General features: G+C 52.2%; 1 protein-coding gene across 1 annotated transcript in view; it reads left to right on the top strand.

Annotated features, from left to right (window-relative positions):
* Positions 1–620: 620 nt before the first annotated feature.
* The window catches only part of CDH4 (cadherin 4), a 681,695-nt gene continuing 657,834 nt past the window's right edge, over positions 621–24,481 (top strand). The window contains exons 1-2 of the mRNA XM_073005461.1: positions 621–929; positions 3,239–3,350. Coding sequence (XP_072861562.1) covers positions 873–929; positions 3,239–3,350 — 169 coding nt within the window. The 5' untranslated portion in view covers positions 621–872. The remainder of the gene's footprint in view (positions 930–3,238; positions 3,351–24,481) is intronic.

Below are 24,481 nucleotides of genomic sequence, written 5' to 3'. Positions count from 1 at the left end.
CTGTCTGGGCACTTCTTTCTTTCTTGGAGCTTCTAATTTCTTTCTTGGCTTCTGAGGCCTAACCGTGTGTTTTGATGCACACACGGGAATTAGTACCGTCCCCAATCCTTAGGGCACATCCCCAGCCCGGGCAGAGGCTCTGAGTTTTCCTAGGAGCCGGAGGGTGTGCAAAGCCCGGCGGGCTGAAATCTCAGCCTGGGCCTCTGCTCATCTGTTCTAGGTGGAAACAGACGAGGTAGGCCCGGGTCAGGGGTCAGCAAGGAGACACTTGAAAAATAAAGGACAGAATGGAAGTGCCCACTACCACCGCGGGCCCCCGCGGGAAGTCGGACTAAGACCACCGCGGGAACGCCCCATCCAGAAGGGGTGCCCCGGGTGTGGAGACGGAAACCCCAGCGCTGTCTTTAGCCTCCACACCCTCGCTTTTTTCCCCTGGAGACCGAGCGTCCTTGGCCTCTTCGGCCGCAACCGGGCTCCAGACATCCAGGGGGGCCGGGGCTGGGCTGGGCTGCTGCGGCGCGGGGGGCGCGCGCGGGCGCTGCGCCTTTAAGGCCCGCGTCGGCAGAGCGAGCGCAGGGGCCGGGCGGCGGGGCGGGGCCTCGGCGGGGCGGCCGCGGATTCACCTGCAGCTCGGAGCGCGCGGAACAGAGGCGCGGGCGGCTGCGAGGCCGGCGGACGCACCGGCCTGAGGGAACGCGCCGCCGGCCGGACTTGGCCTGGCTCCCGGAGCCGGGGCGGCAAGCGAGGCGGGCGCAGAGGGGCTGGAGGCTCCGGGCGGGCGCGGGGGAGCGGCGGCGGTGGTCTCGGCGGCGGCGGTGGCGGCAGAAGGGAGCGGGCTCCCGGTGCCGGGCACCGGGCGGGCGGCGGGGAAGATGACCGCGGGCGCCGGCGTGCTCCTCCTGCTGCTCTCGCTCTCCGGGGCGCTCCGGGTAAGTTGCCGCCTCCCGCCCCTGCCGTTCGGAAGCCCCGGGCAGCGCGAGGTCGTCCCTGGAGCCCGCGGGGCGCGCACACACCCGGCGAGGCTCTCCCGGGCTCCCCCGCCGCGCTCCCCGCTGCATCCAGCCCGGCGCCCGAGCTCCGCGAAGCTGCCTGCGGTCGGCAGGAGCGGGAAGCCGCCTGGGCAGCGGGGAGTGGCGGAGCGGGGTGGGAGTGGGGCTCGGTGGAGGACCCGGGGAGCTCCGCCTGCACCGGACCCGCCGAGCCTCCCTGGGTCGCCCAAAGCCCGTAGCCGCTGCCCGGAGCTCGGCTTGCCTGCACGGGGCAGGCTTCCCACTGGTGGAGCCGGCGCGCCCTCCATCGCCCGGGAGCCGCGCGCCGCGGGAGTTGCCGAGCCCAGCCCCGGCCGTGGCTGAAGGCGTGAGGCGCCCGGCGGCTGCAGGCCGGGGATCCGGGAGTGCGGGGCGCCTGCCCGACCTCTCCTGCCCAAGGCCTGAGGGTCCGCCGCGCAGCGCCGCTCAGTTTTTTGGGTGCCGGCAGGACTGGCGCTGCGGGTGGACGGCGGGGTAGTACTGCGGGGCACTCTCACCCCTCAGCCCTCGGCGGGGCTGGAGCCCGCGTGTCCGGCGGGGCCCCGGGGGCTGGGAGCGGGTCCGGGCTTGGGCCGGGAAGCCGGACGCCAGGCGGGCGCGGCGCGGGAGGGCGACCCGGGAGGGCGAGCGGGTCTCCCGCTTCCTCTGCAGAGCCCCGCGGACCGGATCGCTGGCTTTGCTCTGCGCCTGGCGAGGTGCGCGGCCCGCGGGGGCAGAGAGTGCGCGGCGGCTCCGGGGGCGCCCCTGGGCGGAGGCGTAGGGGCGGCGGGAGTTGCAGGAACCCCCTCTCGTGGCCGATCGGCCTCGCTGCCTGCTCCCGGGCAGCGCTGTTGCAACCTTGGAAATAAACAAGTGCCAGCGGCGGGAGGCCCGCTCCGAGGCCGCGGGGCGCTGGGGGGTGCGCTGGGCACACGCTCCGGGCCGGTCGAAACTTTCCTGGACGAGTTGAGCCTCCCACCGGGCTGCGGGTGCGATCTGGAGCTTCGTGGCCGATGAGGAAAGCCGCGGTTTAGAGCTTTTCGTAAGGAATGAGCCTGCGTCCAGCTCTCCTCCCTTGGTGCTGGGGGCAGAGGGGTGCCCTCCTTGGGGTGGGCGTCTGGAATCCTGGAGCTCCGGGCTGGGGGCGGCCTCAGGAGCCAAAGCATGGGCGGCGACAGCAGCGCGCAGGGCTGGAGGAGGCGGCGGGCGGGAGGCGCCACTGCCAGGTGCGGGCTGCGCCCGGGGCTTCCTGCGCTCGCCGGGGAGCCGAGCACCGCTGTGCTCCTGCTCCTGCTCCTGCTCCTGCTCCTGCTCCTGCTCCTGCTCCTGCTCCTGCAGCGGGGCTGGCTTCCCGCTTGCACACACTGCTTCTCCCTCCACCACCTCCTCCTGCCTGTCACGCCCCCTCCTAGAAGCTTGGGACATGGCCCTGTCGCCCACCCCATCCTTCCCTGGCCTTGTGCCACGGGCTCTAGACTTTCCCACTGAGCAGGAAAGGCGAGCGAGCTCCAGAGGACAGGAGGAGACCCCCTTTCCGGTCAGTCAGGGGAGCTGTCTCCCTGCCTGGGCTGGAGATGGGGGCTCCGAGGGTGAAAATGCGGGCTGAAGACTAGAAGGTGGAAGCGTCTCCACCGCCTTCTCCACCCCAGCCACCGGCAGCCTCCCGCAGAGCTGCCTTCTCCGCCCCACTCTGGACCTAGCCCCAGAGAATCTTCTTTCTTGCTCTCCTCTTTCTCCTCCCTCCCGGTGACCCGAAGAGGAGACAAGAAGCTGCCGCCTCCGCCTTGCCAAGAGCGCGGAGCGTTGGGCCCAACGCGAATGGTCTGCAGAGCCGCCCACACTTTGGCCTCCCTTCCCTTAGTGGCTTTGGGAGCAGCGACTGAAGTCCTCTGTCTCTGCCTTTTGGACATTCCTCAGGCATCTCCTCTGCCAATAAGGCCCTGGCCGGCCTGGCTTCGCCATCAGTCCGTCCTTTATTCCCTACAGCGCATCCTGCTGTGTGTCGGGCTGAGGAAGGATGCTCGGGGTCTACAGCCTCTAGAGTGCTCCCTAAAGTCCCCAGAGAGCAGAGGAGCAGACACGGGGATCTGGCATCTGGGTGGAGACCGTGGCCTGCCAGCCTTTCTCTCTTAGCCAGAGACCTTTTGCACAGCAGGCCCTGGATAAATGTCGGTTGGATTAAATTTCAGTGAACTTATTATTGTTTTGCCCTCTCCCCTTTGTGTTCGCAGGCCCATAATGAGGATCTTACAACCAGAGAGACCTGCAAGGCTGGGTTCTCTGAAGACGACTACACGGCATTAATCTCCCAAAATATTCTAGAAGGGGAGAAGCTACTTCAAGGTAGGGCGGGGCGTGGAGGGGTGGGAGTGAATTGCTGCCATGCTTTTCCTTGGGGAAACTTGTAGACGGGAGAGGCAAGGCTTGCCTCGTCTTTGTGCGAAACGATGGCGGTGAGGTGCAGGAGGTGTAAATTGGTTGACCTGAAAGGCGTTTTGCATAACAGGTGAATGATTCAGAATCCCTGTCATTTTTGAGTGAAGTGAATCATTTCCTGGGCAACAAACTGTAATTCGGATGTAACATCACCCAAATAGTGTGCAGAGACACTTTCTTACCAAGTATTTTTATGTATGAAGTTCTGGAGACTTAAATTATCCCTGCTTTGAAATGTATGATAAAGCAGACGATGTTGTTGGAAATGCGGTAAATAAGCCCACAGACGGTCTGTTCACAAATGTGGCATTCATTTTCATTACTGCCCCACTGACAACACGAAAACACACATGCAGGAGGGAACTACCAATTAGCTTTATCGTAATTGCAGGATTATATCCACACTTGTGATGGGAAAGTCAGAGACAGCTTCAAAACTCAGATGACAGTAGATCATCCTGCTTATTGGTCTGTTTCTCTTTCAAGACAAACTAATTAAACTTTATATTTGCATGGGAGGGAACATAAATCAGTTCTTCCTTCCCGGAGGTTGCCGAGTTCTGCCGTGAGCACCTTGGCTGTGGGCCTTTCTTCTCTGCATCAGTTTCCTGGAAGTGGCGCCTTTGAGTTGATTTCAAAGCGATAGAGGAAAAGAATGTTGGATAAAGGATCGAAGCTAAGTTTCCGCATTCGGGACTGTTGACTGCCCTACCGGTTTTGTGTCCCAGAGAAGGTAAACTTTTCCCTGCAGAACTGACAGTGGTTCATGTGTGTATGTTTGTGTGCATGCGTGTGCGTGAACTCGCTCACGCTTATAGTGATTTTTCAGATCCTCGCCCTTCAAGACAGAACTTGTTGGAGTGCCTCGTTGATTCCTGGTTATGTGGATAGGATTTTTATTTTGCACCCAATCCAAGTTTTCTGACTTATTTTTGTTATCTAAACTGTGATACTATTGACTCATTAATCATCAAAAAATAAAAAATTTCTAGGCAGTTGGCCTAGGAGCAGAATGGATGTGCAATCTAAGAGGGCGTACATAGTAAAGAGTTTTCAAGAGCTGCTCTGTTCATTGCGCTGTTTTTGTCACTTCGGAGTTGGAATGGGTAGGCCATTTTCAGGATCGTTTGCTTTACTGAGAATCTCAGTGAACCCCTAGAGAAGGCCTGGGGAGGATCCTTCACTCTCAGTGCATTGTACGGTCCCTTATAACTCGTGGGGCGCTGACTGCAGTCTGCTGTGTGCATGTCCTGCTGTGCTGAAACTGGCATCCTTAAGCTCTCTGATTATGTGGCCAAATATGTTAAGACGCTGGAGTATCCAGTTTTACTCAGGCACTTAAGAAAAATGCCTGTCTTTTTATTAATAAATACTGCTTGCTACAGAAGAGAATGACAAATTCTCATACTTCCTACAACACGACGTGAGATTTCACACGAGCATCTCTTCCCTTTCATGGTGTGTTGTGTGGGGATCTCCACTCCCAGTGGTCCAGGCCAAACTGCACTGTGCTCCTGATTGGTGTGGTGGGAGAGCCTAGATCACTGGCCGCGTGTCGGCCCGGCCCCTGTGGCCAGGTGGTGTTCGCCTCGTGGGGGGTCAAGAGTCACATGACCCTGGGTGAATCTGGACCAACTCAGACGTGTGCACTCATTTTCCAAGCGCCCATTGACTTACGTGTGCAGCCCAGCCCAGGGCTGGTTCAGGGAAGAATTGCAGAGAATCTCCCGAGCACCTGGGCCTGCTGGGTTTTCTCTGCCCCTCCTCTAGGGGCTGTAGTCGCATTGCTTCTCCTGCGCCTGTGTGGGTTCCCTTCTCACTGTTTTCCTCCACTCATTCTTCTGAAGGTGTAGAGTCTCAGGAAGAAAGAGATGTTTTATATCTGACAAATAATTTTGCACATATGGAGGCAAGAGCTAAGGCTGACAGGCCCTGAAACCAGGGCACAGTGACATTTCTCTCTGCACACAGAGTACTTTGAAACTACAAGACCATGGTGAGGAGGCCTGTGTGAAGAGGAGACAGGAAGCGTGGTGTTTCTGTTATTCTGGTAGGAATCAAGTTAAACAGATAATGACTACTTATAATTGAGTTATTCCAGCGGAGAGAGCTTAACCTTAATTTGACGAGTGAAGCTTCACAGAGTGGCCGTGTTCCTCTGAGTAGGCCATGAGCTATTAGCGGCCGCTCCATGGCTCCTTCCCTTTGCCTGAGTCAGCTCACAGCAGCCCCAAACATACAGATTCCAGCAGGAGCGATTTGTTACACAGTAATTAACTCGTTTATGATAAATGGATGGAAGAAATGTCGTGGCATTTTGTTTTATGTCTAAATGAAAAGCATTTGCATTCTAAAAATTTCATGCTAATTAGGCTTAAAATAGTTTTCCCCAATAGGGTAGCAAATACTATGTATTACGAACCTTCTGAGAAGCGGAGCTGCGAAGTACGGAAATGCGGGACTTAGCTGCTGATGGGAGCCTTCCTAGACGCCACTCCTGTGTCCCCTGTCTGTGCTTTTTCTGGAGAGTGTTTGCATGCAATTGCATATACTCTTATGTTACAGTTTTGCTTTTAGGATAATTCACTTATGGCCCTGATCACTGATGCATGGTCATATCTAAAATAGGACGGTGAAGCCGTTTGCCTTAGGCTAAAATGCAGTGTTCTCTAAACTGTAGTTTAGTCTGGGGTGATGGCTAAGCTGGTGTCTTTTTCTCGGCTTTGTTAATAATTAATGGCCAGCCCGCCCGGAAGCTGCAGCCCGGTACCGTGACCTGCACTGCTCTCCCGCGTGGTGGGCGGAGTCTGGGCACACCCAGACCCGATTCATAGCAGAACACTCGGACAGGCCGGAGAGTCCTAGGTAGCATAGTGGGAGCTGAGGACTCCGGGTCGTATCTCCCCTCCATCCTGGAACGAAGCAGGAACAGGTGAGTGGAAACACTGTTCACTGGGGATGGGGTGGAGCCTGGCATCATCAGATTAATGTGGGTACACTATGTATAGAGTAAAGTATATTAACATGGGTACACCACGTACAGAGTATAGAAAGAGGAGCTTGTTTCTAATGACTTAACATGACGTCCTCAGCAAAGCCTTGCCTCTCCCCATTTCTCAATTTGTTTAGGACCATCTTGTGCACCCTCTACCACCTTATTGGAGAGGGACCATCTTGTACACCCTCTACCACCCTCTACCTCCGTATTGGAGAGCTTACATTATCTGGCCATTCATCTCTCTTACTTAAACTCTCAGGTTTCCGAGGGGAAGAGCTCTGCCATTCTTTTTTTTTTGAGACAGAGTCTCGCTCTGTCGCCCAGGCTGGAGTGCAGCGGCGCGATCTCAGCTCACTGCAAGCTCCGCCTCCCAGGTTCACACCATTCTCCTGCCTCAGCCTCCCGAGTAGCTGGGAGTACAGGCACCTGCCACCACGCCCAGCTAATTTTTTTTTGTATTTTTAGTAGACACGGGGTTTCACGTGTTAGCCAGGGTGGTCTCCATCTCCTGACCTCGTGATCTGCCTGCCTTGGCCTCCCAAAGTGCTGGGATTACAGGTGTGAGCCACCGCCCCCAGCCAGAGCTCTGTCATTCTTGTTTTCTATTTATATCATTTCAGGATGTTCTTGGCTAACAGAATAAAACCCAATTCACATCATCTCAAATAAATGGGGGTGAATTTTTCTTACATAACTGTGAGTGCAGACATAGGTGGCCACATGCTGGAGCAGCAGACAAGGGACACGGTCATGTGCCTGCCTAATCCTCTTCTCCCATTCTGCCATCTTTAGTGTGTCATTTAGCGCCTCGTCACTGCAAACTGGCTGCTGTGGTTCCAGTCGTTGCTTCTGAGTTCAGAGCAGAAGAAGGTGCAGAGAGTAGCACCATCTGCATTTCTTCCCTGTACCAGGAAAACAAACACTTTCTGAGAATCCCTGCAGAAGTTGTCATTGACTAGGTCACAGGCCACTCCTAGCTGAACTGATGGGGGTGGAGCTCTGGGAATGCAGAGAAGTGCATTGTCATGTGTGTCTTAGATCCATTATAATCCATCACATGGTAGGTGTCCAAATTGCTCATCTCAGAACAGAATTGGGGCTTTGTTCTCGGAAGGAAGAAGGAGGGATGGATGCTGAGTAGACCACAGTGAATTGCTGAATGAGTGAACGACTCATTTGCATACAAAGGCGTTCAGACAGAGGCATGGTTGAAGAGAGATCAGATGTGGGTGTCTGGAATCCATATCTAAGAATCTGCCATTTCTGCCACACTGCATGGCCAGAAGTACTATGATCTTATCTTTACAAGTAGGTCAAAGATAGGCTCTTTGCCCATGCAGTTTGGTTTGAACCACCTCTGCATAGATAGGCAACTCTTCCAGGGCAGAGGCATGCTAGATACACAGCAAGAATGTCAGTCCATCTTCCTGTATACCCGATATCCAGCGCTGGCCTAATGCATGGTGGCTGTGCAGTCAGTATTAGTCAAATGAAGTAATGAATGAGCCAGAAAATACTGACACTGTTCGTGTTTCTGAGTTGCTTTGGTTAACTCACAGCAGAGAGGGAGCTGCTATGAATATTCAAATAAGTGGTACTAATGATAAGCCAACCATGTATGCCTAGAATTACCAGACATCGAAAGTTGCCTGTCCAGGATTGATTCTCTCTCTCTCTCCCTTGCCAACAAACCTCATCTGTGCTAGTCCATTGGCTGACAATGTACCCTGTTTAATACACCTCTAGACTCATTACACCAAGGTGGCAATGTGGCTTCTTTCTGGTCACTGGTATCTAATTAGGTTAGTCTATTAGGTTAGGCTTTGGGGAAAGCTGTTTTTATTCTTGGTAACAAGGAACAAACTGAGCTGGCCATGCCTTCTGCCCTTTGCTCTTACTTCTTCTTCCTATCTGGAACTCAGATGTGATGGCTGAGGTAAAGCAGCCATTTTGTGACTATGAGGATGGTGGAACACAGATTGGTTCCCAGAAGGCATCCTCAAACAATGGCAGAGCCCTGGACTCACTGTCTCCTGAGTGGTGAGAAAAATAAGGTCAAAACACCATGCTTGGTTTTGTTGTCACGTGCAGCCAAGTGCCTTCCCTGACTTAGGGAAAGCTGTGCACACTACCAAAGTCAACCTCTGTCCTGAGCCTGGGTTTTTAGGCTCCCTCTACCCTCCTGTGTTCCTTGGACCTTGGCCACTTGCTCTCACTTTAAAGGCCCTCCTCTGCTCCTTTGTGAATTGCTGTCTGCACCTAGCACACTGGATTGCAGAGAGCATGTCATGAATACTTGGTAACTGTTGAATAAATGAACAGTCACTACTCCAGACTGTCTTATGGCCAGGAGATGAAAGAACCCTTAGATATATTAAGCCAGGACTATCTGAACCCCTACCAGAGAATGTAAACTCTTTGCTGGATCTCGTAGTGATCCTCTTCCAGGAAGCCAGAAGTTACGTATTGGGGGTTTTGCCTCTGGTCACAATATCCACTGGTTCTAGGGAACCTTGGTCTCTATAGATAAGCAGAGTTATGTGAAGGCTGAGTGGGACTCAGACCCCATTGGTGGCTTGCCCGCACTTTCTTGCTGTCGAAGTCAGAAGGCTGCTTCTTTCTGAGCACCCAGACGTCCACTGCCTCCGTGGGTGGTCACTTCAGGGATCCCTGAAAATGGGCACGCAGAGCCCAGGATGGAGTCCTTGGGATCTCTTTGGCCATCTCTGGGGGTGGTTCTTACCTTTTCAGGGGGCTGTTGTTGTTTGAGGTTTCCAGCAGTTTTTCCCTATTATAGTTTTGCCTGGTTCCAGGATGAAGGGGTTCAGAAAGGGAAGTGTATATCCTGTCCTTAGAAAGTGGTAGCTATCAGATAAAAGGTAGGACCGGCCCAGGAATAAAGCACAGAAAGCGTTGCCTGGTGCGTCGTCTGCAGGCCAGATCTCACGCTGAGAGAGGGTCCTGGTAGCCCTGGTTAGAAACAAAGCAAGGCAGAATGCTGCCGCCCTGCTGGGCTCTGCACAGTCGCGTGCCCCTGTGTGCAGCTGCTTCTCACGGCGCTGCTTTTCATCTCAAGAGGGAGCTGTGGTCAGTGGCCCCGCTGCTACCCGTGAGAAATCTAGGCTCAAGGAGGCGGCCACACCTGCCCCAGATCGCTTGATTCCTAAGTCAGTGGATCAGGATTCCCACCCTGCAAGCTTCCTACCCACTGCTTCTCTATGCTCACTGCCACTGAGCAGACCCCCTTCGTGGTAGAAGGCAGTGCACGCACCAGCTACAGAAATGAGGATGTGTGAACTCATTGACGCTGTGACTTAAAGATTACGGTTTTGCATTTGAGAAATATGTGTTTTGATGAGTCTTCAGATGAGGGAGCATGAGGCTTTGCAGAATTATAATGTTATGATAACATTATGTTCTGTCCAGTCCTTGGTATATGATACCTCATCTAACCTTCACAAAAGCCCTTCCAGGGAGGTAAGATTCTTCCCATTTTATGGATCAGTAACTGAAGATCAGTGAGTTCTGGAGACTGGCCTAAGGGTATGAGATTTGCTCTATTTTCCCTCTTTGTGCAGTCCTAGGCATTTAGCTCATTCCTATCTCCAAATTAATGTTAAAGAAGATGGTTTTAGAGCACTGCTGTCACGTGCAGATGGGATCGGACCCAGATGTTCAGGGCCACAGCCGTAAAACCAGCAGTGACCAGGCACACAGATATGTGCAGTAAACAGAGGCCCTCAGTGTGTCGGGAAGTGCTTGGTTGCAGTTGCTCCTGTATAAGGCTCAACTGAAGTGGGTCTAAACTCCAGACACCAGGGGTTTGCAAAACCAGCCCTGGGATTAGAAGAGCCCGCGGCTTCTGCAATGCCAGTGGGAGCTTTCAGTTCGGAGCATGCAGCGAGCAGTCCCAGAGCAGAGCTCTCACTTGGATTTCAGACTCTGCCAGCGCTGGGGAAGCCGTGCAGAGAGGGAGCTGAGAGCAGAGTCCGGCCGGTCCTGGAAGCCCTGAGCACATTCCATCTGAGCTGGGTTTATGCACGGATCCATCGTTGTCTACACTCACATTGTGACACGGGGCACCGGGAGCCTTAGTGAGGCTGGTTACAGATGGAAAGAAAGTGCTACGACCTTGCAGCTGGCCAGCTGGGGCGGGGCTCCCTGACAGCCTCTCTTGAGCAGATGCCGTGAGAGCTGGTCCTGAGGCTGCCGTGGCCTTTCTGCCCATATCGGAGTCCTGGGTGTCTGCAGAGATCTTGTATTCCAAGCTTAGAGAGAGCAAGGTGCTTGCTATAACTTGAAAGAGTCTGAAGATGTGGTGCTTTCCAAGGTTCACGTGGGTTCCCCTTTTCTGCCAAGCCCCCTTGTGGTGAAGGCCCTTTGCACCCCTTTGCCTCCAGGGGTGACCTTCCTGTGCACAGGGTCACTTCCACTCCGGGACTACATGGCAACTGGGTTGGTATAAGCTTCCAAGACCTGTGGCTTCTTTGTTTCGGAAGTAGTGATTTTTCTAATTCTACCCTGCAGTGTTAAAAATAATCACAATGAAATTCATAATCAAGTTCAAAGGAAGAGTATTTGGTGTGTATGTACCTGTATTGTGTCCTCCATTATACTAATTTAAAAATGTGGAAATTTTGTGACTTCTCTTATGTTGCAAATGGAGGTGGATTAAAATTAAGGAAAGGGCTTTTTCCTCCTTCCCTGCCTCCTTCCTCTTTCTCTCCCTCTCTCCCTCCTTTCCTCTCCCTCCCCTCCCCTCCCCTCCCCTCTCCTCCCCTCTCCTCCCCTCCTCTCCCCTCCTGTCCCCTCCCATCCCCTCCCCTCCTCTCCCTTCCCCTCCCCCTCCCTTTCCCTCCCTCCCTCCCTCCCTTCCTTCCTTCCTTCCTTCCTTCCTTCCTTCCTTCCTTCCTTCCTTCCTTCCTTCCTTCCTTCTTTCCACCCTCTCTCCCTTGCTCTCTCCCTCCCTCCCTTCCTCCTTTCCTTCCTTTCTTTTTTCTTTGAAAGCTGGGTTAAGTAGATGCCAGGACTAATCATGAACTGAGAGAGAGAGAGCAAGCAAGCATTCATCTTTTCAAAAAGTGTGCCTATTATTCTGACTTTTTGAAGAAGCAATTTTTCCTCCAAGTGAATTCCACTATAAAAAATACCATAAGCCGAATGAAGCTTCTTTCCGTCAAGGGCGATAAAGTTCTCCGGAGTGTGTTCTTGTAAAACCTCATGGCATTTGCCGGCTCCTTCAGTCCCCAGAGTGGGACTGTGGTGTCTTGCAAGCTGGGCTGGTAAAATCCTTTGTTTTTCGTCAAAAGGTTCAGAATTTTGGTGCCTTTTTGCCCGGGCTCTGGGCTGCCCTCTCCTGGTGGCCTCCGGTATTGTCTCTGGCTGGTGTCTGCTTTTGGTTCTTAAACAAAAGAGAACAAAACAAACCAAAAATCCCTACTTAATTATCTTTGACCCAGTATGTGCTCCCCGAGGCCATTTTCCTGGCAATCCCCACGTCAGGGACCGAGAAGGAGGGGAGGAGCTGATGTTTGGGGGAACTTACCTTGTGCTAATGTGTCTTCTCATTTAACGCTTTCATGAGACCTGCAGCTTAAGGTAGTTAGAAGGCAGGTCCCAGATCACTCGGTATGGGCAGGGGACTTTGTCTATATGTTTTTATCTCCCTCACTGCCTTTTCCAGGAGGAATTTACTTAGATTACAAATTGTATTATTTTCTTATTACAGTACAAATCCCCACAAATGTAGCAGCTTAAACAACACAAAGTTACTATCTTGTGGTTCTGAAGGTCAGAAGTCCAGTTCCAGTCCCTGTGCTGAAATCAAGGTGTCTGCAGGGCGGGTTCCTTCTGGAGGCCCCAGGGGGAAATCCGTGTCCTTGTGCCTCCCAGTTCCTCGGGGCTTCTGCACTCCTTGGCTCCTGGCCGCTTCCTCCGTTTTCAGAGCCAGCCGCGAAGCATCTCTGTGCCATCCTCCAGGGTTATTGAGGGTCACTGGTCACGTCCACGTCTCTCTACATCCTTCTCTTCCATTGTAAGAATCCCTGTGATTACCTTGGGCCTCCCTGAGTAACCCAGGATAATCTCCCATCACAAGATTCTTAATTCAGTCACCTTTGCCAAGTCCCCACTGTAAGATCCCAGGCTCACAGCCTCCGGGATTAGGATGGGTACCTCTCTGGGGAGCCGTGATTCTGCTGACCACATGCATGTCTGATGACAGAGCGAGCCTAGCAGGTGTGTGTGGGAGTTTCCCACTGACCTCCGCACACTGAGGACTTGCTATGCATCCCACACTGTGCAGTGACCTTCATTCAATCCTGCAGACCCCAGGGGTTCCTTCATTCAGTCCTACACATAGCTCAGTGGTTCCTTCATTCAGTCCTACACATAGCTCAGTGGTTCCTTCATTCAGTCTTACACATAGCTCAGTGGTTCCTGCATTCAGTCTTACACAGACCTCAGTGGTTCCTTCATTCAATCTTACACGGACCTCAGTGGTTCCTTCATTCAATCTTACACGGACCTCAGTGGTTCCTTCATTCAATCTTACACGGACCTCAGTGGTTCCTTCATTCAGTCCTACATGGACCTCAGTGGTTCCTTCATTCAATCTTACATGGACCTCAGTGGTTCCTTCATTCAGTCCTACACAGACATCACAATCTTACACATACCTCATTGACTCCTTCATTCGGTCTTACACAGACCTCACAATCTTACACAGACCTCAGTGGTTCGGGGTGGCATCTCCACTTCACTGTTGAGGAAACTGAGGCATGGAGCCACTGAGTGACCTGGCATGCGCTGTGGGTCAGGGGGGTCAATATGAAGGAACGCTCCAGTACTTAGCCACAGCCCACTGGCTCTCACCCCGTCCTGCCTGGCTCCAGGAGCTCCTGCCACCTGCCTTACCCAGTGGCTGTAATTAGGACTCAGAGGATCAGTGTTCCTTGTGGGTGCTGAAGTGGGGATCTGCTGCTTTGGGACTCCGCAGGGTGAACTGCCTGGGAAGCCCACAGCAGCTTCCAATCTGGACCCTTCTCACTCTTCCTCGTTTGGATTCATGTGTTTTCTTGCTGACAGTATGTGGGGATTTAGGGAGGATTAAGGTAAGCCTTCCACGACAGATGAATATCCACAGGGCCTCAGAGTGCCGCTCATGCCTTGCTAATAGGAAGCTGATCCTTGAGGGTCTGGGTGCTTCCCAGCCCAGGAAAGATGCCCCTGGTACAGCCCCAGGTGTTGAGCGGTGTGCTTGCTCCTGGAATGGGTGCATTTTCCATTTGGAGTACGATTTAATGAATTTTCATTCCCAGGGTGTGGGTATTGGACCCTGTGTCTCTCCCCAAAGGAACACCTAGCTCTCTTTGTCTCTGGAGAAGGCAGAGGAGAAAGGCTTGCCTTCCAGGTGTCTTTTCAGCAGTGTGCCCTTGGGTTTGTGTGTCTGTATTGGAGAAATGTTGAAATTTTCGGCTTTGCATTTGTTCTGGCCACCCAAATGTGAGTTGAGATGCCATCTATATTGATGTGCCTAGAAAAGCAAGAAGGAAAGTTGATGTATGAGTTTGCTAGGTATGAAGTCCTAGACTTCCGCTTCCGGGAAGGTCCAAGGAGAAACGCAGGCTGCAGCCCCTGATAGGGTGCAGAGAGATGCTGGCGGGGAGTCCGGAGAGGGATGAATTGGATGAGGACCCTTCCTTCTCTGGACCTCAGTTTCCCTGTGCAAAGCAGAGGGGTAAGATGACCAACTGTGGTCCAGGAACTGCCTGCCTGGGGTGTACTTGCTAAACTCGCCAGCCTGCTGGGTCCTGTCCCAGACCTACTGGAGGGTGCCAACAGTGACCCACAAAGGATCCCTCCACGCAGAGCCTCCAAATGTAACATTATTTGGAGAAAGGGTCTTTGCAGATGTAATCAACTTCAGAATCTCTAGATGAGATCATTCTGGATTACCTGAGTGGGTCCTAAATCCAAGGACAACCGTCTTGGGTCCTAAATCCAAGGACAACTGTCTTTTCAAGAGACAGACAAGACACAGACATGGAGGGGGAGGCCCTGTGAAGTCACAGGCAGAGATTGGAGCAATGTCCAGGAAGGCCTGGAGACGCTGGAACGTGGGAAGGTCAAGGAAGGACACTGCCCTAGAATCTGCAGAGAGAGGGGAGCCCTGTTGACACCGGGATTTCAGACTTCCAGCCTCCACAACTGCAGAAGAATACATTTCTGTTACCTGAAGCCACGAAGTTTATGGTCATTTATTACAGCAGTCACAGGGAACGAATCCACCCACTGAGCTGGGAATTCTGGGGCTGTGACCTGGGACTCTGCCGTTTCTCTCCATCTCCCAGGGAATCCGATCTTTGGGAAAGCATCAGAGCTTCAGGCTTAGAGGATGTTTAGCTTCGGATTCCCCAGGGGCTGCATCCCTTGAGAGAAACTGTGTTATCTGGGAGGGTATCTGCCGAATGTAACCAGCATCTCAAAGTGCAGCTCAGGTGGGTGGCTTAAAACAATGCTGGGTGTTTCAATCCTACCGGAAAGGCAAATGAGGCACTTCAGTGTAGTAATGGGGTATTTTATATTGTAAAGCGTGACATAGAACAATTTCATTGGAATTAAAATGTATATGGAACATTTGTTCTCTGCCCGTTATCTTCCTCTGTCAAATGGAATCTTAACAAGGATTATAGCTCAGATAATATCACATAGATATATTGTAAATATTTTGTTAATCTAAAGGTCTGCATTTGGGAATGGATCGTTCAACAGAGACGGAGAGGGGAGGCACGCTCCCTCTGCTGATGAGATGTGGAGGGACACAGAGAGGAGCTGGGCACTCTCCAGTGTTTACGGAACACGCCTCTTCTCTCCCCAAAACCGCTTGACTGTGGAAATGCAAAAAGATATTCTTTCTGGCTGCAGGAATCTCCTGTCCCGTGTTTCCAGCAGCTGTGTGTTTGCAGCCTGGCTGAGGGTTCGCACACGGCTCAGGAAAGCAGCTGCTGAGCCTGGCTTCAGGGCTGATCCGTGTCACTCTCGCAGCCTGTGTTGCAGCAGGCTTCTTGCAGGCGTGGGTCTGGGCCTGCAGTTGACAGGGGAATGCTCTTTGTACCCCCAAGGTCTTCTTCCGACATGTGTGGCTGTGGGACACACAGCCTGCCCTCCCGTCTCTCTTTCTGGGTTGGGCAGCTGGAGAGCCAGTGCCTGGGATGGGAGTGGGCCTGGCCAGCCCAGCGGGTGGCATGTAGCTGGATGCCAGAGCTCTTGGGTCCATCCACGTCTCCTGCGCGGATCCCAAGGAGGGGCTCCAGGCCAAGAAGGGGAGAAGGCACCTCTGGCTGCACTTGACCTTGTCCTGCTAATGTCTTGGAGCGTCTCAGCCAGAACCAGGAGGCAAAGCCAGGCAGTGGGAGCTGAGCGGGGCCTGCGCACGGGGAGGCCCAGGCCAACAGGTCAGTGGCTGAATTGCTTTTTCCCGATGCTGGGGTTGGCTTGCATCAGTGAGAACTTAAAAGAGGAATGTACCTTTTCTCCTGTCTTCTTGTTTTCTTCAGTGGGTACTATGGTTTGAGTATTTGTCCCTTCCAAATCTCGTGTTGAAATGTGATCCCAGCCATTGGAGGTGGGCCTGGTGAGCGTTCCCGAGTGGTTTGGTGCTGTCCTTGCGGTAATGAGTGAGTTCCCACTCTGTTAGTTCCTGGGAGAGGTCATCCTTATAGAAAGAGCCTGGCAGCTGCCTCTCATTGCTCTTGCTTCCGTTCTCGCCATATAATCTCAACACGTGGGCTCTCCTTTGCCTTCTGCCATGAGCAGAAGTCTCCTGAGGCCTCCCCAGAAGCAGATGCGTGCCATGCTTCTGGTACAGCCTGTAGAACCATGAGCCAAATAAACCTCTTTTCTGTATCACTTACTCAGCCTCAAGTATTCCTTTATAGCCACACCAATGGACTAAGACAATGGGATATTACCAAGGCTCTGGATGATTTGTTGGTGGGGACAGCCACTGGCGTTTGGCTCCTGAATCCTGTAAATGTGATGAGCTGTGTTGTGCAGACATCTTGGGTGAGTATCAGAATCCCATGGAAAGCCCTGCGGTGGTCCTGGGGCTCAACCCCACTTGAGGGGTTGACGGCACCACTGTCTGTTGGTCTGGTCCACTGATGGAGCCCTCCCCGTGCCGGGTGCTGCACCGTGCCAGCTGGGTTCATCTGCTCGGCCACTCTAGACAGGAGGCATGTTACAAACCCTCCTTTCACAGAGCTGGGGTGCTGACATAGGACAGTTTGGCACTGCCACTCCCTTAGTGGCCCTGGAGGAGCCAGGATTGAGGGGGGTCAGCCTTCAGAGACCTGTCCTCTGTATCACCTTGGAACCAGCCCCCTATGGAGACCTAGTACACCCTGTTGCCTGGAGAGTCCACGTTTCTAGTCCTCGGCCGTCAGCTCTGTGACACTGGACCATTTTGTGACCTGTGTGACCTTTCCCACCTCATAGGAGGGAGATGCCAGGTCCATCTCATGAGGGCCTTGAAGACCCAGCAGGGTGATCCATGGTCCATGTGTATTGAGGCACCAGGCTCTGGAAACACCAAGGCTTGCTGGCTTGCTCTTATTTATTAATTATAATTAGTTATTAATTATAATTATTAATGTAAACACATCAGGCCCTGCTCCGCCAAGCAGACCCCAGCCCTGCCAGAGCTGCCCTCCTGCCCTTGTCCTCCTCTTTGAGTCCCTGTGAAGTGACCTGCCTGGCCACTGATACCTGGGAAAGGTGAGTTGCTCTCCCAACCCCAGGCTCCAGAGGCTCCCGGCGAGGAGACGCTCAGACAGCAACTCTGTGTTCCCAACGCGTGGCTGGACCTCCAGAGCCGCTGGTTCTCATTCCCACACGGCCCTGGCTGTTGACGATGACCTCAAGCTCCTCAGACCAACCTCCTCCAGAATCTGGCCCCCAAATGTGGAGAGGGCCGGCTGACCTTTGCAGCAGTCATTTTTCCATCAGAAGGTGGCTGGATTTGATGGGTTTTATGGTTTTGTTGAGAGACTTTCTCCCCCAATGGCCTTTACATTTCTTACACGTGGCCCGAGATCTTTTGGCAAAAGGCATGTTTAAAAATTGAATAAATAAATTATGGAGAATGGCTTATTTAAAGCTCCGTAGGCTGACGGGGGAGAGAGGCGGTAATGAACATAAGTTACCTGCTATCGTTATTTATTAATCGGGTATTGGTATGATTGGATTACGTCGTATCCTGTTTAATGCTTGGGCAGCGATGAACTGATGGGGGTTAGAAGTAAGTTGTTCTGAGAATCGGCCTGCTGCAGCCTGCAGCTTCTTCCCAGGTTGTCTTATTCTTTTCCATCTTCCGTCAGATACGAAGAAGGGATTATATGACTTGTTTTATCTAGTTCTTATATTTTAAGATAAAAATGGAATACCAGTGCCAGGCTGAAGGTTATAAAATTGTGATCAAGAGTCCGTAAAATTAGAGAACTTAGGTTTTCTTGGGAAGAGAGAGGATTCGCAGCGACTTTTTCGTTAAAGGCGCTGGACACTTAAGGATTGACCCACACAGACGTGTAAGACGGTCTTCCATGTGGAGCAAAAAAACAGAGTTATGTGCTTGAAAGGTTAATGGCTGGTAAACGTCAATTTTCTTCAATCCTGGCTAATAAAAATAGCTTATAAGACATAAAATGTCATGCCGCTAAAATTACAGGGGCCTTTGAAATCCATGTTGAAGTCTCGTATCCATCGTAAACAGTGGTGGGGTGGGGGGACTGTGAGCCTCAAGTGTTTTTTCGTCATGGTCAAGTAATGGCACCTTTGCGGGCAGGTCGAGGCAGCTCCGGAGTGGTGAGGATGTCTTCCTCTGGGGTGCTTTTGGGTTAAACATTTACCATCCTCTGGATTCATAGTCTGGGAAGCTTTTTGCAGTACATCTTTATTGCATTCGATCTATAGCTGCCTTGACACTCTTGGACCCTACGGGGCAATGTTAAATGCTATAAGCACAATATTCTCTCAAAATCTCGTTTCTAAATATGATGGCAGTGACAGACTTTGGGTAGAATCCCTGAAATTAGAATGGGGCTGTCTTCACTTTTTGGGTTGGAATTTCAGCACATCAAGATTCTGGAACTCTCCAGGGTTTTAAAGGGATGGACTGGGGGCTGGGAGAATAAGGGCTTCTTCGTACCGGCATCTCTAGCCCCATGGCCTCATCTCATCTGCTTTACTTGGGATGCAAGTTTGAGGGGACAGCGCAGAGGCTCTGCGATGAGAGCAAATGTGGAGAGCCTGGCTTCCAAAATAATTGCCCATCGTGAGTTAATTTCCCAGTGCCCTTTGGGGCTGGCATCCTCTGCTGTATTAAATCCAGCCCATTGACAATGGCACTCCTTCTTCCTAAGTGATAGAAGACAGCCCTCAGCATCCAGCCCTGCTGAGTCAGCACAACAGAGAGGCCAGCGGGCTGTCTTTGTCATTTCTTTGTGAGCAGAGGATTAAATTGCCCTGTGGGCTGGCATGGAGCCATGGGCCATGGTTTTGCATCCTACAATGTGAGGCCCCGGCCTGGGGGTTCTCAGGTCTGCACTCGCATCCCAAACATCTCCCACGCTATCCCCCGGCCTCTTCTTACAACGGTGCGTGAAGCCACGTGAACTGAACAACAGAATTTGATTTTTCCACCCCACCAACCTGGAGGTTGTACCTTACCGTGGGCAAGTGAGTAAAGGTGCCCCTCACAAGATGGTTCTGTCACGATGCCATGGTCCTGGTTTTGCCTTTTTGCAATGGGAAGATGAAAACGAGTTGTCACTGAGCTCTCCCCTCAACGTGCCAAGATTCTGTTTTCGGGGGTAGGCTGGGACTCAAAACTGACCCACGTGGGTTTGCACGTGCTATGTTTAAACAAGGCAGCTCACTGATCGGGGGTAGGGTGGGCAGAGAGCCGTGTGCATGGAGGACAGCCAGAGAGAGCAGGGGACCGGGAGGCAAGGCACTGCTCTTGTACTTGGTGGCTTCCTTCTTTCACTTGAAATTGTGTCATTAATGGCTTTTCCTCCCTTTACAAAAGAAGCCCCAAGAAGAGTTGTTTCATGCCAGGCCTCTTCTTCCTCCTCCTCCTTCTCCTCCTCCTCCTCCTCCTCCTCTTCCTCCTCCTCTTCCTCCCCCCCTTCTCCCCCTCCTCCTTCTTCTCCTCCTCCTCGCAGCCCTGAGGCTGCAGCCTGCTGGCACTCAGGATTGTCAGAGACATGCCCCACTGTTGGGTTCTAAAAGGAGGATTCTGGAAGGATATCACTCTCCGATGTGCACATACAAAGTCCCCCAGTGGCTTTCTAAGGTTGTGGCTTCAAGGAGGCACTAATTAATCACTTCCTCCAGCCCCAGTGGAGCGGAGGGGCTGCTCCTGAGACAGGGAGGTTGCAGCCGCCCCCTGTCTATCTGCTTCTGTCTGCCGGGCAGAAAATTACATTATTTCCTCATTTTGAAAGGTGCTTGTTTTATCAGAAAGACATCCCTTCCATGCAGTTATCTAGGAATTGTCTTATTGCATTTCTCCCTTATCAGTTTGGAAATAATATTATTTCCTTCTCGCTTAAATGCCATATGGGTCAAAACTTTTGTTGTTGGAAAATGGCACCATCAATGAGTGCACTGTTTGTTGCAGAAGCTCCTGGTCACCCTCAGAGGTGACAAATGCCCATTTTGGGGAACACCATGGGCAGTTTGAGGGAGTACTGCACACAGTTTGGGGAGTACCATGGGCAGTTTGGGGGAGTACCATGCGCAGCTTGGGGGAGTACCGTGTGCTGCTTGGGGGAGTACCATGCACAGTTTGGGGAGTACCATGTGCAGTTTGGGGGAGTACCATGCCCATTTTGGGCGAGTTTCATGCACAGTTTGGGGGAGTACCGTGTGCAGTTGGGGGGAGTACCATGCGCATTTTGGGCAAATTTCATGCACAGTTTGGGGGAGTACTGTGGGCAGTTTGGGGGAGTACCATGCACAGTTTAGAGGAGTACTGTATGCAGTTTGGGACACCTGACTCTGCTTTTCTGAAGGATCCTGGATTCTGAGCATCACTGGGGGTGGAAGCAAACACTTATCTGTTGATTTCCTAACACATTGCACTGTTAATCTCAACTTGCCTTCTCCCAATGGAACTGCTCTTGGTGAGACTGTAGCCTCTCTCTAGGAAGTTATTTGATTTTTGATGTAAGGAAAAGGATTAATGTGGCTGGATTTTGATAAGGCTGGCTGCCTGGCATGTCAGTGACACTCTCATGCCGCCAGTATCACTGACAGTGGGTTCGTTATGCAGGAGCACTGCAGAGCAGTGATACGGGATGTGCAGAGATAATTGTAGTTTTGCTATTTAAAAAATAAGTCTAGTACTTTACAATGTTTAAGTGATAACCTGTTTAGAAAAACTCACAGTGCCTGTCTTTTGGCACAGAAAAACCTCTTCTAGCAGATTGACTTGGATTTTGTTAATCTATTTTTATTTTACTGGGTATAAATTGAAGTCTCATTTCTGTTTGAACTCTTAAGCTAGAACTTAAGACCGGAAGTGCACATTTGCACTTTCGAACTCAACGTATTTCCAGGGGTTTTGTAGCAATGTTGTGCTTATGCCTTTGCTTTTCAATGATCTCAAGCTTTGAGATTAGATGCACTCGGTTAGACTCAGTGTAAGTGGCTTGCTCTATGGTTGGTGTTTTGATCAAGGTGCTCATCTTGGTATTTACCTGGGGTTGCGAGAAGAGAGATTCAGGAGGCTGCACTTGAGCAGTGGATAAATCCCATGCTATGTCCCTGCTGTCTTTCTGTCCCCACCAGGAGAATGACAGGGCTGTGCTTGGCAACCCTATGCCCTGCTTGGGATGATGTTCTGTGACTCTCTCACTGGCTTTGCTGCTTCTCTTGTGGCCAAGTCAGCTGTTCTGATGGGATGGACATCCATGGAGGCCAGGGATGGTGGTCCTGGGCAGTGCAGATTCCATCACTGTGACTCTAAGAAGTCCACAGGGTCAGGGACTGCTGGGTGGAGGGAGGCCTGGGAGCCAGCAAGATGCTGCGCTTTTCATGAATGGATCACATTGTTCATTTTGCTGTTGTTTTTGGGGTTTTACTTCATAGACACCTGTGGGTTCCTGGATGTCAAAGTAGTTGTCGTCATCTTTGTCCCGTTAAGCAGGGGATCCTAGAGACTCTCAGGTTCCCTAAAACCTTTGAAGGCTTCAACTCTATGCAGATTAAAGTCCAAATGCACCATTCCAGACCCTCCATGCAATGGTCCCCAGGCCTCTTTCCCTTTTTCCCTGTGCCATGGCCACCCCCTTCTGGGCACCAGCATTGGTCTGCCTGCTGAGGTTGCTAGAACTTGCTAGCCCTTCTCTCACCTGTTCCTTTGTTTTGACTGCTCCCCTCTGACTGGCTTGCCCTTTCCCCTGTGGGAATCTTAGGGGGCTTCCTAATTCAAGAGTCACTCCTCCATTAAGCCCTCTTTTGCTGTCCTCTTCCTTCCCCTTTACCTGAGCTAAGTAAGATGAATTATTTCCACCTCTTTTGTCTCAGTTGTATTACAGTGTGTAATGATATAATGTTTTTATACTCTCTTCCATGTCTTCCTAAATTGTGGCCTTGTTGTGACTTTGTGTGTGTGTATGTGTGCATGTGCTGGATAGCAGCTAGAGAAGTGTGAGGGGTGTATATGATGGAACTGGGGAGAGAGACAAGTATCCCAGTGCGCTCACATAAAGCCTCCTTCCCAGGATGGAATATTCATAACGAAAAGGAGAGGTGCCTTCTCCCACCTCATGGAGGGGGTGGCAGCGGTGGAAGGCTGGAACTGACAAGCAAGGAAATATGAAAGCATTATAATTGGAAAAGGATGGGCATAAAATGAAAAAGCCAAAGTATTTTTTATTTTGCACCTGTGTATTAGGGCTTGCTCGGTTTATTTATTAAGCCGTTATCAAAGTAAAGTAAGACAAGTGAGTCTTAGTCTAATGAAATTGCCCCTCTGTGGGCCATGTTGGCATCAGGTATCCAGAGCATAATTGGATAACAATGACAATTACTGTGTCGGGAGTTTCAGCACCGGACGGCCTCCCCTTTCCTGTGCTTTCTGCACAGTGCAGCTCATGAGCATCCTGATGGAGCAGAGGAGGACTGACTTTTCCAGTTCTGGTTCCAACTTGGAAATGCAGCGTGGGTGCCGATCAGGCCTAATGGGCCCTCACATCTCAGCCCCTGGCGTTGATCTCAGATTCAGAGCTTGCGTTATGGCCCAGGTGAAAAGCATGTCTGTTGCCATTTGATAAACTTTCACTCGGTGGTAGTTTGCCTGCTCCAGGCATCTGTGAGCCAGGTAATTGTCTGTCTTGGGGTCAGGGGGCCAAGGAGCCCCCCCTGTGACTTCTGCTTCATTTTTCAAAGTGTGGACTCATTGCAACCCCCTCCTCCCCCGCACCGCCAGCCATCCTTCCCTGAGTAACAGTTCGTTGCCTGTATCATTTTACTGCTGAGAATTGGGTACCTCTGTAAAAATTATATTGACCTGTGGGAACTGAGATCTACAAGTGCCCATGTGCTTAAATGTGCAAGAATCAAACTGCTTGGCTGATAACCTTTTATTGATTCATCTCCTTTCACTGCTTTGCTGAGCCTGAGGCCTCCTCAGATGAGGCAGGGATGTGCTGGTGTTGTGGCCAGGCGTGGAAGTTCTCACTCTAGACGTTGCGATGATGTGTTTGTAGGCTGAGGACATGGACCTTTATCGCGGCCCGTGGTGGCCTCAGGCTGTGGTCCATCTGGCTGGGTGGGGCAGCTGCCCCTTCTGCTCTGGGAGGCAGAGGCCCACTTGTGCTTTGTGCTCAGCCCTTGGGAAGTGGCTCAGCTTCCCTTTAGAGTCTCCCTGAAGTGTTTAGAATAATTGTTCTGAGAATGTTCAAAATGCAAGGGGAATAGAGGCCATTTGGCAGCGACTTTGGGAGAGAAGGGGAGTGGTCCATGCAGGATCTTTTCTCCCCTTGCGAACAAGGAGCTGAGACTTTGCTGGCTCCCCCTCCCCAGTCTGTGGGAGCCCAGTGGATAGAGGAAGGGCAGCCTCCCCAGCAGTCAGGCCTGCCTGGGCTGGCCGTGCCACTTACCTGGGAGAGGTTGATTTGATGGACTTCTCTTCGTAGGTGGCGGCTGGATTTGGATTCCAATGGCAAAGACTCTTACTGGGGAGATTCGTGATTGACTTCTGGAGGCTTTGCCATAGCAGGGTTCAGTATGAGCAGGTGAAAGTGGATGCATCTGCCGGGGGAGCTGGGACCAGCGCGCTGAGAGTAGAGGGGCTTCGTGGCTCCCTTCTCTCTTATTCTAAGATCCTCCCCACAGGCCTCTGTTTTGAGGAATGAGAAGCCAAGTGGGCATGACTGATGTTCCTGCCCCACTGAAGTCTCTGCCACAGACTTTTATTAAGCATGTTATTAAATGAGCATCTGGGAACATTCTACGTGGTGGGCAGAGTCAGGCCTCAAAGGGACGTGGCAAGGCACTCGTGCTGTCTAGCTGGCCATAACCCCACCCCACTGGGGCTTCGTGGACTCCTTCCCACCCACTTGGCTGGAACTCCTTGGCCCTCCTTCCCTTTCCTTGGTCAGCACCTGCCAAGCCTCCTCCCAAGCAGCAAGGATCCCCTTGGCCTTTTCCCAGAGGGGCCTGGCAGCCCCTGCCTCTCCAGAGCTCTGCTTTAGAGAACTGGCCCCAGGTTCATGTTACCCTCTTTCTCCAGCATGAGGCTCAGCTCCTAGAGGTGGGGGTGGGACCTTCCATTTCCCACAGTCACCCATGGGTGCCCACTTCCTGAGTGGGAGAAGGCTTCTGCATCCCCTGTCTGGAGCAGGTCACCCTCAGTGTCCCCAAGGATGGGCCTCGACAGCAGAGAGCAGTGAAGCCGGGACTGGGGGTCTCCACCAAAGCACGGAGGACATTGTTTCCCGGGAATGTAGACACGGCCTGTCCTTCCAATTTC

Source organism: Chlorocebus sabaeus, chromosome 2 (assembly GCF_047675955.1).
Source record: "Chlorocebus sabaeus isolate Y175 chromosome 2, mChlSab1.0.hap1, whole genome shotgun sequence".
In the NCBI taxonomy this organism is placed as follows: Eukaryota; Metazoa; Chordata; class Mammalia; order Primates; family Cercopithecidae; genus Chlorocebus; species Chlorocebus sabaeus.
Note: the sequence above shows the minus strand (reverse complement) of the source record. Positions and strands in the feature narration are given on the sequence as shown.